General features: G+C 37.9%; 1 protein-coding gene across 1 annotated transcript in view; it reads left to right on the top strand.

Moving 5' to 3' along the window:
* The window catches only part of LOC306869703 (pappalysin-1-like), a gene marked incomplete at both ends in the record, with an annotated part of 102,549 nt that overhangs the window by 29,404 nt on the left and 57,095 nt on the right, over positions 1-16,050 (top strand). The window contains one exon of the mRNA XM_079416580.1: positions 5,750-6,251. Within this exon, the coding sequence (XP_079272706.1) occupies positions 5,750-6,251 (502 nt within the window). The remainder of the gene's footprint in view (positions 1-5,749; positions 6,252-16,050) is intronic.

Genomic DNA, 16,050 nt, shown 5'->3' with positions numbered 1-16,050 from the left:
ATTTAAAATCCTAAATATCAAACATGTTTGATATGATCGGGGAGGCCCCAGTTTGTGTGCGAGAAGGTTGGGAGGTGCAAAATTCAATCTGTAAATGCCTCATATTACCAGATAATCCACACCGGAGATCAGAACCGACCGAGGTCATCAACAAGATTTTTTTTTTCTGATTCTTGAGAGGAGAAAATTGGGGATAAATCGGCCTAAAACTCCTGTATAGTGTGAGCCTGGCTTTAGAGAAACATGTTCATAGTTAATGTGATGAGCTACACCCGTGATTACTCTGCTAGGAAACGTTTAAACTTGAGGAGAACTGACTTCATACATCCACTAAAATCACTTCAACACCAGTTGATTAAAGTCATTGCCAAAAAGGTTCAGGAAAATGAGGCTAGTTCTAAGAAAAATTTGAATATATTTTCAGGTGCCATATGGTATTTTCATAGCCAATGCAATCACACATATTTAAGTGAGTGTCCAAATTGTATTGTTTGCATCTTCTTAGTGGCATTTTAAATAATGTAAGATGGAAGCTTATTTAGAAAATTTTTTGGAAATATTTTAGAAATATTCATTTTGAAATATTTGAGCAATATATGCCAGCTCTATTCTGCAAGCCAACAAAGGTGGATGGAATTAAATCAATAATGCTCTACAGAAACTCATTATTGTAATATAAATTTAGAATTATGTTTACTTAGTATAGCTGCAAGCTTGTAGCTGTTGGCCACTGCTGTAGGTCTCATTTAAGCACATTTTCTTTCAAAGCTTCAGTGAGGCCTCCCTGTCAAGCTCACCCCCTCTCCGGGCCCCTCCCCCTTCAGCTGCCTTACAATGACCTCTTGACAGTTTCCAAAAAGGAAAACTGGGCCCAGGGCCAGAATTCTCCCCATGACCTCCTGCCATCTCACTGAAGAACATCATTTGGCCCTCTTAGAAACTGTTTGTTTGTTTTTGAAATGCCATTCATTAATCCAAGAACCCAATAATTAGATGTAATAGCAGAAGTCATTGCAATTGATATCGCTCAGGATAATTTTTTATCTGTAAATAATTAGCAGTGCTTGCTAAGGCAAACATGGTTATTACTACTGGTCATACTTAGGTTTAAGGATTTATCCACATTGTAACATCCTGGCAAGGACACTAGGATCCTGGTAGCATTAATGTACCCCTCTCATTTTCATAACTTCAAGGTGTTTAAGAGGAAGTAACATGACATTAGCTTGTGCTACCAAGTTTGAAACATGTTGACTAGACAATGCAGTCTTGCTTTTCATCCTTTGCTGTCCTCCTTAGGTCCACCAAAAATAGAAGGATTCTGTAGAAGGGTTGACTCATTTAGAGTAATGTGTGTGTGAATTGGGCTAAACAGCTTGCACTTTATGTCAAGTCAAGTCAGTATTATTTGTATAGCGCTTTTAACAATGCAAATTGTGTCAAAGCCGCTTTACATCGGCTTGATATAAAGCTGGGTGGCTTTATATCAGCTTTACTGTATTTAGACAGAGATATAGTTTGTCGAAATAGTGTCAGTTTCCTCTGGCCAGACAAAATCAGCAGTTTAAATCTAGGCTAAAGCAGAATCAGATTGTGCAAAGGACTCATCTGGTTCCTGTGGTCTTGTCCCGATGGCCGTCTTGGAGACAGGGTCTTCACTGGGGATCAGTCTCTGGGGCTCATGTAGGTGTCCTGGCTGTAGAGGTCATCTCTAGGTGCTGATCCACCATCTGATCTGGATACAGTCTGGATTTGGGTGGCTACGGTGACCTCGGAATAAGAAAGAAACAGACTAATATTAGCGTAGATGCCATTCTTCTAACAATGTAGCAAGTACACCAGGTGTTTTGGGAAGTTTTCCAGATTCCGGTTGACCTAATTAATGCAGCCTAACAATCCTTTAACGGATTTGAATTATAGAAATGCGATAGTGTATTATGTGTAAACTAGGTTAAAGAGATGGGTCTTTAATCTAGATTTAAACTGGCAGAGTGAGTCTGCTTCCCGAACAGTGTTAGGTAGATTGTTCCAGAGTTTGGGAATAGGAATAGGAATAGGAATAGGAATAGGAAATAGGAAAACAAAACAGGAAAACGATCTCCCGCCTGCAGTTGATTTTGGTATTCTAGGTATTATCAAATGGCCAGAGTTTTGAGATCGCAGCGGACGTGAAGGACTATAATGCGATAAGAGCTCACTCAAATACTGAGGTGCCAAACCATTCAGGGCTTTATAGGTAATTAGCAAGATCTTAAAATGTATACAATGTTTAACAGGGAGCCAGTGCAGTGTTGACAGAACCGGGCTAATGTGGTCATACTTCCTGGTTCTAGTAAGAATTCTAGCTGCTGCATGTTGAACCAGCTGGAGTTTGTTTATTAAACGTGAGCAACCACCCAATAAAGCATTACAATAATCTAGCCTCGAGGTCATGAATGCATGAATTAATGTTTCTGTATTTGACATTGAGAGCATAGGTCATAATTTATATATATATTTTTAAGATGGAAAAATGCAGTTTTACAAATGCTAGAAACATGTTTTTCAAAGGAAAGATTGCTATCAAAAAATATGCCTAGGTTCGTAACTGATGACAAAGAATTTACAGAGCAGCCATCAAGTATTAGACAGTGATCTAGGTTATTACCTGCAAAAGTTTTTGGTCCAATAATTAACACCTCTGTTTTTTCAGAATTTAGCAGTAAGAAATTGCTAGTCATCCAGTTTTTGATATTAACTATACATTCCGTTAGTTTTGCAAATTGGTAAGTTTCATCAGGTCGCGAAGAAATATAGAGCTGGGTATCATCAGCATAACAGTGAAAGCTAACACAATGTTTCCTAATGATATCTCCCAAGGGTAACATGTATATACACAAAACTAGATAAAGATCTGAGATAGTATCGCTCTGTTGCAATATTTCAACGCCACTGACATCAATTCCATATGACAGTATTAAATCTAGAGTACAATTTCGACAATGAGTAGGTTCTGAAACGTGTTGTTTAACACCAATGGAGTTTAGAATGTCTATAAATGCTGATCCCAACGAATCTCTTTCATTATCAACATATTATATATCAGCAGCAGGATATTAAAATCACCAGCAATTAGAACTGGCCAGCACTACCTCAGATAGAAAATCAGCAAATTCTTTAATAAAGTCTGTATGGTGCCCTGGTGGCCTGTATACAGTAGCCAGTACAAACATCACAGGGGATTTATCATTAACACTTGTTTCTTTGGATAGCGTTATATGAAGCACCATTACTTCGAACGAATTATACTTGAAACCCGACCTCTGAGAAATACAGAAAATATTGCTATAAATTGTGGCAACACCTCCCCCTTTACTTTTTGGATGCGGTTCATGTTTGTAACTGTAATCTTTGGGGGTAGACTTGTTTAAAGTAATGTAGTCATCTGGTTTTAGCCAGGTTTCTGTCAAACAAAGCACATCTAGTTTATGGTCTGTGATCATATTATTTACAAAAAGTGCTTTTGTAGAAAGGGATCTAATATTCAATAAGCCAAGCTTTATCATTTGTTTATCTGTATTATATCTGTTTTTTATTTGTTGAACATCAATTAAATTGTTACTCTTAATTTGGTTTGGATGTTTTCTGTATTTTCTACTTCGACACAGACACAGCATCTATAGTGTGATATCTAGGTGAAAGAGTCTCTATGTGCTGAGAATTAACTGACTTCTGTGACGTGAGGCAGCTAGCAGTCGGTCGGTTTAGCCAGTCTGTCTGCTTCCTGACCCGGGCCCCAGTTAGTCAAGTACAAACTCAAAGACTATGTGCCATATTTCTAGAGAGAAGAGTGGCACCACCCCAAGAGGGATGAAGACCATCTCTTTTCAGCAGGTCAGGTCTGCCCCAAAAATTCTTCCAATTGTCTCTGAAACCCATGTTATTTTGCGGGCACCACTTTGACATCCAACCATTGAGTGACGACTGTCTGCTATGTATCTCATCACCCCGGTAAGCAGGGAGCGGACCAGAGCATATTACAGTGTCTGACATCGTACTTGCAAGTTCACACACCTCTTTAACATTATATTTAGTGATCTCCGACTGGCGAAGTCGAACATCATTAGCGCCAATGTGAATAACAATCTTACTGAATTTACATTTAGCATTAGCCAGCACTTTTAAATTTGCCAAGATGTCAGGCGCTCTGGCTCCAACATTGGACTGTGGTGGCTGGTGTCTCTATTTTTACGTTCCGTACAATAGAATCGCCAATAACTAGAGCACTTTCATCAGGTTTCTCAGTGGGTGGATCACTAAGTGGGGAGAACCTGTTTGATGTTTTGATCGGAACGGAAGAGTGGTGTTTTGACCCGCGACTAGGCCGCCTCACAGTCACCCGGTTGCCTTGCTGCACGGGCTCAACCGGAACCGAACAATGTACAGGACTCCCTGAGCTATTCGTATCCAAAGCAGTATCTACAGCCCTCACATTCTTACTGTCCTCAACTAAAGTTTGGATGCGTGTCTCTAATTCTGAAATCTTCTCTGTCAGCCTAACTATTTCCCTGCATTTATCACATGTGAATCCCTCGTCGTCGACAGAGAGAGATAAACTGTACATGTGGCAAACAGTGCAAACAACAATAGCAGGAGAAGAAGCCATTACTCACCGTGATTGAAGAATGATTCGTTTACCACTGTTGTTTGATGAACTCGTGAAAAACGGAGCGAGAAAAAGAAAACAATAATAGAAACGCGAATGGAACTGCGAGTGACAAGCTAACCGGCTAACGAATGCTAACGCACTGCACGCACGGTTTTAAAAAGCGAACGATCAAATTAGTTTGATAGATAATACCAGAAATATGGTGGGAATTAAGTTATATATTATCACTTTAAACAACAGAGCTTGTAAGTAAGATAGCGATTCAACAGAAAAGCGAAGCTACACGGAGCTGCAATCGCAAACCTCTCAGCAGCACGACAGACAGGGACAGACAGTAGCAATCGATCAGCAATCGATCATCAGTTACTAAAGTTACTAAAAAATAATCAGTTCATAAGAGTCATTTGTGTGTGAATCAGAAAACACTTGTGAAACTTTATGTTGTGGGCCGTCTGAAAGGACATTTAGATGGAAAAACTTTTCTGATTAATCACCATTAAATTTGCTGTCCTTCTTAGGTCTGAATTATAGAAAGATTCAGTATAAGAATTGACTCATTTAGAGTCATTTGTTTGTGCATTTCACGGCTTAGGCTGTATTTTTCTGATTCACTAAAAATAATCAATTTATAAGTGTCATTTGTGTGTGAATGGGACACTGTAAAATCTACAAGTACATTTAGATGTAAAAACGTATAAGTAATCTTCAAAATTTCCTGTTTTCTTTCTCCAAACCCTAGTTGTGAACTTCTGCAATGAATTCAGGATAACTTCTTGAAATAACTAAACAATCATGAAACTTTAAGAAGTAGGATCCAATTTCAAAGGGCTTCTTACAATCTGTAAAATGGTGGGCCTATTGAACATCCATTATATATTTTTGGCAACATTACTATTGCTCATACTTTGGTTTTAAGGATTTTCAACCACATAGCAATACCCTGGCAAGCATGCTAACATCCTGGCAGCATTAATATACTCCTCTCATTTTCATAACCTCACAGTGTATAAGGGGAAATAATGGCATTAACTTGTGCTACCAAGTTGAAATATGTTGCCTAAAGAAAAGATTCTTGGTTTCATTCTTTGCTATCCTCTTTAGGTCCACCAGACGTAGAGCAGGCCTGTGAAGCGAGTGTCAGCACTTGGAGCCCCAACGCCGGCCTAGACTCAAGTAGTGTTGGCTCAGCGTCTTGCCCACCCCAGGGCTGTATGCTGCAGCTCGAGTTTGCCTATCCGCTTGTGCCTGACTCCCTCACTGTTTGGGTCACCTTCTTCTCTCCAGAGGAGACTGGACTGCCTGCAATCCACGACATTGTTCTGCTGACCCTCAGTGGTAACAACATCTCACTGGGTCCACAGTATGTGTTCTGTGACACACCGTTGACACTTAAGATAGATATGAAGGAGGAGGTGTATGGGGTGCAGTTCTTCACCATGGAGCAACACTTGGAAATCGACGCCACATTGCTTGCCTCAAAGCCAGAAAATCCTCTGTGCCGGTCGTGTCATCCTCTACGCTATAGACTGATTCGACAGCCACCGTTCACACATTCCCCATATGGGCTGATCCTTCAGGAACCCACTCTGAGATATGTGGACAGGTAAGGATTAGGGGTGGATATATTATTTATAACTACTATAGTGTTTATTAATATTTTCGAAAGAGCTATTTTTATACTTTCAGTTTTCATTTTCCTTTTAGCTAATTTTTTCTGTAATTTTATTGTGCTTTAGTTATTTTTATTAGTTTTATTTTTAATATTACTTTTAAGGTTTAATTTATTTGAGTTTCAGTTTGTTTGTTTTTTTATTTTACTTCCAGGGAGTATTTTAAATGCTTCAACTTAAACTAATTACAAATGAGAAACTTAAAGTTTATAAGATTAAGTGAAAATATTCATATTTTTAATTTATTTCAGCTTTATTTCACTTGTCAATTTTTTTTTATAGTTTTAGCTCTAGTTTTAATGATAATATCCCTGGATCTCAAGTCAAGTCAAGTCAAGTTGAGCTTTATTGTCATTCTACTACATGTGTGGACATATAGTGGAACGAAATGTCGTGTCTCGCAGGACCATGGTGCTACATACTAGTTAAACATAAGATAAACATACAACAATGCAAGTATAAAAAAAACAAAAAAAACAATAGAACATCTGACTATAGACAAAAATAGACCATCTGACCATACATATAATATAAATAATATAACTACTATACCTAGTTGCCTAGACATACACAAACTGAGACTGTACAAGAACCTTACATAAATACTTTACGTGAAATTATGCAAAAGAGATATTTGTACATGAAATTGTGAGAAAAACAAATTATATATATTTTGTACATTAAATTGTTGTGCAGATTAAAGAGAGATTTTGTGGGAAGCAGCGCATAGTGCAAAAAGATTTGTAGTGCAATGCTCAAGCAAGTCAGAATTGCACTTAGGAAAAGTTGTCAACAGTATGGGGGTGTGGGGGGTCAGAGGGGGCAGGGAGATTGGAGTTAAGAGCTCTCACAGCCTGGAAAAAAAAGCTGTTGAGCAATCTGATAGAGCAAGCTTTGATACTCCGGTACCTTCTACCTGATGGTAGGAGCTGGAAGAGGTTGTGGTAGGGGTGAGTGGGGTCTTTCACGATGCTGGAGGCCTTGCTGGAGCATCGTGCAAGGAAAATGTCCAGGATGGAGCGGAGAGGGGCACCGATGATCTTTGCGGCAGTGTTCACTGTCCGTTGTAGGGTCTTGCGGTCAGCAGCACTGCAGTTCCCATACCAAACAGTGATGCAGGTGATCAGCACACTCTCAATGGTGCCCCTGTAGAAAGTGGTGAGGATGGGTGGCGGGAGACTTGCCCTTTTCAGCCGGCGGAGAAAGTGGAGGCGTTGTTGTCTCTTCTTGTTGAGTGACGTGACGTTGGTGGTCCAGGTGAGATCCTCTGTGATGTGCACCCCCAGGAATTTAGTGCTGCCGACTCTCTCCACGGTTGAGCCGTCGATGGTCAGTGGGGGATGGTTAACAGAGTATCTCCTGAAGTCCATCACAACCTCTTTTGTCTTACTCACATTGAGGGACAGGTTGTTAGCACCACACCATTTCGCCAGCTGTGCCACTTCCTCTCTGTAGAGAGTTTCATCGTTGTTGCTGATGAGGCCTACCACAGTTGTGTCATCAGCAAATTTGATGATGTGGTTGGAGCGGGACTTGGCAGTGCAGTCGTGAGTCAGCAGCGTGAAGAGCAGCGGGCTTAGCACACAGCCTTGTGGGGGACATGTACTCAGTGTGGTAGTGCTGGAGGAGTTGCAGCCGACACGGACTGACTGAGGTCTTGCAGCTAAAAAGTCCAGGATCCAATTACAGAGGGGGGTGTTAAGGCCCAGCAAGTTTAGTTTGTGGATGAGCTGTTGTGGGATTATAGTGTTGAATGCTGAGCTGAAGTCGATGAACAGCATTCTTACATAAGAGTCTTTCTGTTCCAGGTGAGTAAGAGCTAAGTGGAGAGTGGTGGATATCGCATCGTCCATGGAACGGTTTGGACGGTATGCAAACTGGAATGGGTTTGGGAGACTGGATTTGATGTGATGCATGACTAACCTCTCAAAGCACTTCATCATGATTGGGGTCAGTGCTGTGGGACGATAGTCATTCAGGTAGGACACTGGTGACTTCTTTGGTACTGGAATTATGGAGGTGGATTTGAGACACGTGGGGAGTGCCTGACTCAGTGGGACTGCCTGACTCAGTGAGGTGTTGAAGATGTCTGTTAGGACATCCGTCAGCTGTGCAGCACAGTCTCTCAGTACACGTCCAGGTATGTTGTCAGGGCCCGCAGCCTTTCGTGGGTTAATCTGGGACAGGGTCTTACTTATATCGGCTGGAGAGAGACAGAGTACCTGGTCGTTTGGAGATGTGAGTAGTTTCTGTGCAGGCGTGTCGTTCTGTATCTCAAATCGTGAGTAGAAATGGTTGAGTGCATCTGGTAAGTATGTGTCATCGTCACCGCTTGTAGTCAGCGATGGTTTGAATGGCTTGCCACAGGTTCCGAGTTTCTTTACTGTCTGTGAAGTTGTTGTTGATTTTTTTAGCATATTGACGTTTTGCCTTCTTGATGCCATGAGACAGATTGGCTCTTGCTGTTTTGAGGGCTGCTTTGTCTCCTGATCTGAATGCTTCATCTCTGGTCTTTAGCTGCCCACGAACCTCTGCTGTCATCCATGGCTATCCATGGCTTCTGGTTGGCACGTGTGGTAATTGTCTTGGTGACTGTTATATAAGATATTTGACAATACATCAAACATGTCCTGATATGATTATGATACAGGGGCCTGTGAAAACAATATTAAAATTAGGGCTGCACGATAAATCGCATGTGATTGTCATGCACATCTCATCAGTAAAGTCGGTTCTGTGATTAGTAGTAAATCTCCATCACGTGCTTTCAGATGGAGCTTCATTTAATACACAGAGCCGTAGTTCGCTGAGAAGCTACGCAATATCGTGTTCATAATTGTAAATGAATCGCATTCGATTATGAGTGCGATATTGCATAGCTTGTCAGCGAACCACAGCTCTGTGTATTAAATGCCGCTTCATCTGAAAGCACGTTATGGAGATTTACTACTAATCACAGAACAGGCTTTACTGACGAGATGTGCATGATCATCGCATGATTATCTGCCTATTTTACACAACCAGTAAACATTTTATTAGCTAACAAATGCAACCAAAATATAAAATGAACATGTAATTTAACTCTTTTAGATTTTTTTGCATCCGATCTGAGTCACTTCCAAATGTGGATTTTAATCGGATACACAACCGATATCTGGACAACCAACCTACGTCTAAACACACATATCCGATTCTCCACAGAACTCCCAATGCGAGGGTGACACTTTTGCTCATAAAGATTTTTAATGGCGTTTTAATGTGTGCTGTATGTGCTTGTATTTTATTGAGATGGATACTTTACATACACTGTAAAAAGTGATAAGTTGACTTAACTTAAAAAAAAATAGGAAACCCGTTACCTTAAAATTATCAAGTAAATAATAATTTAAAAAATTAAGTTAAGTGAATTGTCATGTTCACTTAACTTATTTTTTTAAATTATTATTTACTTGATAATTTTAAGGCAATTAATTTTTTGAGTTGAGTCAACTTATCACTTTTTACAGTGTAGGAAGCCCATTGCCTTAAAATTATTAAGTAAATAATAATTCATTTCAATTTATTTCTCTAAAAAATTCTACCTCAGCTGTAGAGAAAATAGTCACAAATTAAAATTACCGTTATTTTCCGGTCTTTATCTGTTCAGTCAGATATTGTGCGGCAAAACATCCATGACAGTCATTGTCCATGCTGGCAAATAATAATGGCCATTCGACGTGAATTATTTAAATAATTTTAATAGCACGGCCATTATAAAACCCGAGGGTCTACCATGTGCATAGTAAAGTGATCACTGCAGACAATCCTTTTGGGCGGGAATTAATGTAAACACTATATCAGATACCAGTCATGTCTAAAATGAATGTAAACAGACGGGCAAAAAAATCGGATATTGTCAAAAGATCGAATCTGTGCATTATGACTTGCAGTGTAAATGCAGCCTGAGATAAGCAATGATAACAGTAAGGAAAGTCTTTTAGTCTTCTGTGCTTCCCATAACTTGAGTTTGACAGGAGAGAAAACACTGTCTGGGTTTTTTGGCTGCCAACAGCAATGCTAGGTTGCTGCATCAGGATCATCTGGCACTTGTACATTTTAAAAGAGAATGCACATCTTGGTGGAAATACGTAGAACAGTCACTGAACTATGTGGAAATATGGCTAACATCAAAAATAAAAGTTCAAAATTTAATCTTAAAAACATCTATTTTAGGCATCGCATTGATACATTGTATTGTTAGTCATTTGATTGATGTATAAGTCCATATCTATGTATCGTTACGGCTCCTAGTAAGGATGAAATATTTGTCCCTCTGAATCATTTGTACTGGACAACTTAGATGTATGAACTCTTAAAGAGGCTCTGAAAAGTTTTCAACATACCTGCCAACATAAACAAATAATGACTGAATGCGCTAACACTATTCAAGACATTTCTAGGAACACTGGCACATCACATTGCTTTTGCCATGTGTTGATGTGCTTTACCGTTGTATGAATGTCTCTTAGGTACTATGTGTGAGGTCTTCAAACATATCCTTTACTCCTGGGCTGGGGGTTCAGGTCAGCTCGAAGAATTTCACAGCCAGCTTGTTGTCATCTGAGAGATACATGCTGAAGTGTTCCCAGGCAGTTTAACTTCATGGGATACTCATAAATTCTGTGTGGCCACAAAACAGTTGAAGAGTGTTTGAAGAGCCTCTGCCTCTTTGATAACTGCAGAAACAGACAGACTGTCAGATTGAAAGGTAGATAGACTGTCAGATAGATAGATAGATAGATAGATAGATAGATAGATAGATAGATAGATAGATAGATAGATAGATAGATAGATAGATAGATAGATAGATAGATAGATAGATAGATAGATAGATAGATAGATAGATGTATATTTATTTGAACAATATAGTATTGTGAAGGTTTTGTTAGACAGATTTAAATGGTAAATCCTATGTTTGTGAGTCTTTTTAAATGATTGAATTAGAGGATTGACTCAATTAGAGTTTTTTTAATATACAAGTCGGACTATACAGCTCATGCTATATGTTTTTGATTCACTACAAATAATCAATTTATAAGAGTCAAATGTTTGTGAATCAGACTTGTGCTGTGTTTTTGATTCACTAAAAAGAATCAGTTCATCAGAGTCATTTTTGTGTGACAAAGAAAATTCTGTATATGGTGTGCAATCTGCAAGGACATTTATGTGTAAAGATATTTCAGATTAATTGCCAATATTTCCCTATTTATTTCTTTATTATTCTCCAAACATTAGTTGTGAACCTCCACAATGACTTTAGGATAATTTCTTGGAATAACTAAAGAAACAATCATGAAACTTGCAGAAGTGGTATCCAATTTCAAAGGACTTTTTAAAATCTGTAAAATGGTTTATTGTGCATCCTTTTTTTCTGTCAGGGAAATATGCCTCATTAATAGGACATTATGAAGACTTTAGTCATTTAGTTGGCAGGCATTGTGTCTGCTTCCTCTTGTGCATTTTTTGTGCTGGACTTTTTTTCTAGAGCTTCTGAATGCTGTGCCCTCCAACAGAACAAGACCACACCTCTGTTGGCAGGCTGCCAATAATGTGTACATTAGCTTTCACAAAACACAAAAAATCTACTCAATACAGTGCATATAAACAAGACCCAATGTGAACCCGCTGAACTTCACTGTCCTCACACTGGGCTGTTTTGGGCTGTTTTCTTGTTTCCAAAAAGTTGGCTGACAAGTGAATCTACAGTAAATACAGTGACAGCTGCAGCAGAAGTATGTTAGAAAAAGACATGCAGATCTTTTCATTTTAACAAATAATTATCTAGATTATTTAAATGTATATAATATTTAGAATTGAAAAAAGTCTTAACAAATCTTTGCAGAACTAAAGTAGTATTTATACTGACATATCCAAACATACATTAAAGCTGTGTTTAGTTTGTAGTAGCACAGTCCATGTTGTGTTAGCAAAGTATCCAGATCCAGCCAACAGCTTAATCTGCTCAGATAATGTGGTTTTTAATTGAAAAGGTTTGTTTTATGTATTAATGCTGCACAGCTGTATTCACCAGATGGTGAGAAAATGTATCAATGTATCAGCAGGCTTGTACTGCTCTGGGATCAGCCAAAAATGCATAAACGCAGAGCGAAAGTACTGTTGAGAAAGCTGTTGTGAGGAGTAATGCAGGATATTTCAGAAAGAGTTCCACTTCAGCTAAAAGCTAAATCCAGGAAATGCATTATTCAGTATCAGCACAAGCGATTCCTTGAGTTAGGCTTCCTTATGGGAATTTTACAGTAACTTTTTTGAGTACTGTTATTTTATTATTGCACTGAGGCTAGTCTAAAGGAATTTACTGCAGTAGTTGGATTCGGTATGAACAACAATAAGGCCTGGGGTCAGTCGAAGAGAATCAAAGAAACAGTGTTGTGTTGCTCCTAAATTATACGTTATTTGATCTTATACATGTTAAACTTGTCACCAAAGTGGTGTTATCTCCAGATGAGTTGTGGTTGTTGTGACACATCATTTTCCATACAATTTTATTGCTTTCATGGAGTTTTATTATAGCGGTATAATCTGTTATTGCAAAACTATATTTTGTATGTGTTTTGTATGGAAAAACTAAATATAAATATAAATTAATATATAAACCAGAATAAAAATCTGTACAAATCATAAACTACAATATAAATGTAATACTGTTAAATTGATTATTTTTTGGGAGTTTTTGAATGCTTTGATTTGATCAAAATATAGTAAAAATGATGTTGTGAAATATTATTACTATTCTTATTACTGAATCATTTAAATATTATTACAATTGAATATGTTTTAATGATATTACAATTTAGTTTCACATGATCCTTCAAAATTAATCGAATATGCTAATATCATTATAACGTGATATTTAAAATAGAAATATTCTTAGAAATATTTTTGGAACATTATAAATGGGAATTTCTATATATTATTTATTTATTTTTATTATTTATTTTTTTGTAGTGGATCGAGTGAAAATGATGACAGGGAGAGTAAAAGTTACTATGTAAAAATATATAAAAAGTTAAGCTATAAGCTGTAATTGAGTTATAGGTATGGAGTTGTTTCTCAAAGACTCCTAGGAAATGTTACTAAATTAACAGGAATCATTTGATGAGATTTACTTGATGACTAAATATTATTCATAGTCAGTTATTTTGTCCTATTGTTATTGTTATCTGTTTTTCTCACTTCCTCTCCCTTCCAGTCCTCAATGTGGGTGGCCTTTCCTGATCCTTCATCGCTTTGTGACAATTAGCTAGAGATCGTTTTCATATCGTCCAGGAAAACAAGGGCCATAAAATGTTTTGTCAGCTCCAGAGTGGCACAAAATTACATGGCCATTTTATCCTCCAGGTGCAAGCCTAGTTCGGCTCCAATAGAGGCAGGCAATCACTCATTGTGACCAGTGAAAGCAGCCCCAATCAAAGTGGTGTCTGGCTAAAAGAGGCAGGCTTCCTAATGAGAGCTCTTCAGTGTAGCAGGGGAATGTGCTATAATATCGGATCTCAGCCAAAGAACAGCCGCTATAGATCACTGTTGCAACAGTATGGAGAGTGATTAAGCAGCATGGCTTCTGAGAACCTCCATACTGCTTCACACACCCCTGTTTTCATTTGCAGATTTATCAATATGATTATGTCACAGGCCAACAACCCACAAATCAGTGCTGCGTGTTGTAAGCATGCACAGGATATGCAAATTTAGCTTCGTCTTGTGTATTTTAAGTTATGGTTTACCCAAAAGAAAAACATTTTGTTATTTATTACTAACCTACATGCTGTTTCAAACCCATATGCTGCCGTTTTTGTTTGTAAAATGGAAAATGTGAACTTTTTGAGCATTCTTTACCCAGATATTTTTGCAGAATCTTTCATTTTTCCATACAACAACAATTCGTAGTGACCTCAACTATTTAAAAAAAAAACATTTTTTATTGACATGAGAAAATGTACAGTATGTATGTGTGTATAATTCTTTGATAAATAATTGCTTTAAAGCTGTGAAAAACATGCATGATTCATGACTTCAGAATAGTATCCATTCACAAGCAAGACATTCTGGGTTAGACATCTGTGTTTGTGCAGTGTCTCTTTGTTTTCCTATAGTAATCTGAAGAGATTACGTATTACCTACTTGAAGGTCAACATTGCAAGAATTTCAGATTTTCCCCCAGAGCTGTCATGGATTCCAGCAGCATGTTTCTCTTTCATTCAAAGAGAATATAGTAAGCACCACTTGATGGATCTCTTGGGTTGAGTTGCGGTCTGACCAAACATCTGTGGTTCGGTAAATTATATGATTGAGGTTGTGTTGTTGTTTTATTTAGCCATATGAAATCTGATTTTGATTTTAAATGACAAATTATTTCCACTCCTTTGAAGTAATTAAGTTTTTAGATAATCATTCTCCTCCTAAACACTTCAAGCAGCGAGCAGCTGCACAGAGGGCTTGACATTATGAGATGCATCTCTTTGATTTCTTTTGAAGATATACAGCGACTACTATAATATGATTTTTCCAACATCTGGGCTGAAAGAGAGGAGTACCGTCAAAAAAAAACTGAGGATGAGTGTGCTCCTCTATAGAGCTCAATTGCAAGCAACAGAAAAGACAGACTTGTATATCTCACTCTTCTGATTGTTTCAAAGCTGCATTTAAGTGCAGACCACATTGCACAAAAAAACAAAAACAGGAAATTACATCATAAAGAGGACCCCTGCAGACCCTCATGACTGTGTGTCTAGGCTTTTAAAATATAAAAAGATTTGTGGTTATTTCAGATTGCAAGATGTAATGTGGGGTGACCTCCCCCAAAATTTGATATCTATTATTTAATCATTTATATTTGCAAAAAAAAAAAAAAAAAAGTATATATATATTGTTTGATTGATATAACTTGATTACACCACATTTTTAAAGTCATTAAAATTAATTCTTTAAATTTTTGTGTCTTTTGCGGAATCTTGTGTATGACATGGCATTCTAAAAACACAGCACTCATGTTAAAACAAGTTTAACTTATAAAAAAAAAAGTCATTTTTAATGCAAAAATACATTCTGTGTGAATGGCCCCTTATAAATCATTAACCCATATGGTAATTTGGGAAAGAAAAGAAACTCTGGAAAGATGAAAACCTACAAGTGTTGATAGAAACCAACCCATTATGGTTTCAGGAAGTGAAACCGGTCATATTTATACCCAAAGATTTTAGCTGCTTTAGTGTCTGGTTACCGTCTTGCTTAACTAACTGTGTGCTTCCTGAACATTGTCAGTGCTGCACACTCCCACCCTATTGACTTAAGCGCTGCAATGTTTTCCCACACTACTGCGGGGTATCCCGCACGGGAATACTGATGATGTCATGAGCTACCACAAATTCCAGCACAGAGGCTCGAAAAACGTTGTTATCATCCAAAAGCATGAAGACAGGAAGGTGCTGTGACAGATCGCGATGTTTGAGCTCCAGGGTTTCTCTGAATTATTACTCCTATGCGACTATGGAATTTCATTTGAACGTTGTCTTCTTGTACTGTCTTTGTATGCAGGCTGACTTATAAAAAGTTTTATATCTGCGGGTTTATTTTTAAGAATGATCTTCTCTGAATGTTTTTAGTATTGCACAAAAGCTCCAATAAATTATTATGATTTCACAAACAAACAGCCTCGCCGCAAATTCGTAATGTAGC

The sequence above is a fragment of the Barbus barbus genome, assembly GCF_936440315.1.
Source record: "Barbus barbus genome assembly, chromosome: 5".
Classification (NCBI taxonomy): domain Eukaryota; kingdom Metazoa; phylum Chordata; class Actinopteri; order Cypriniformes; family Cyprinidae; genus Barbus; species Barbus barbus.
This window is presented reverse-complemented; position numbering and strand designations above follow the sequence as displayed.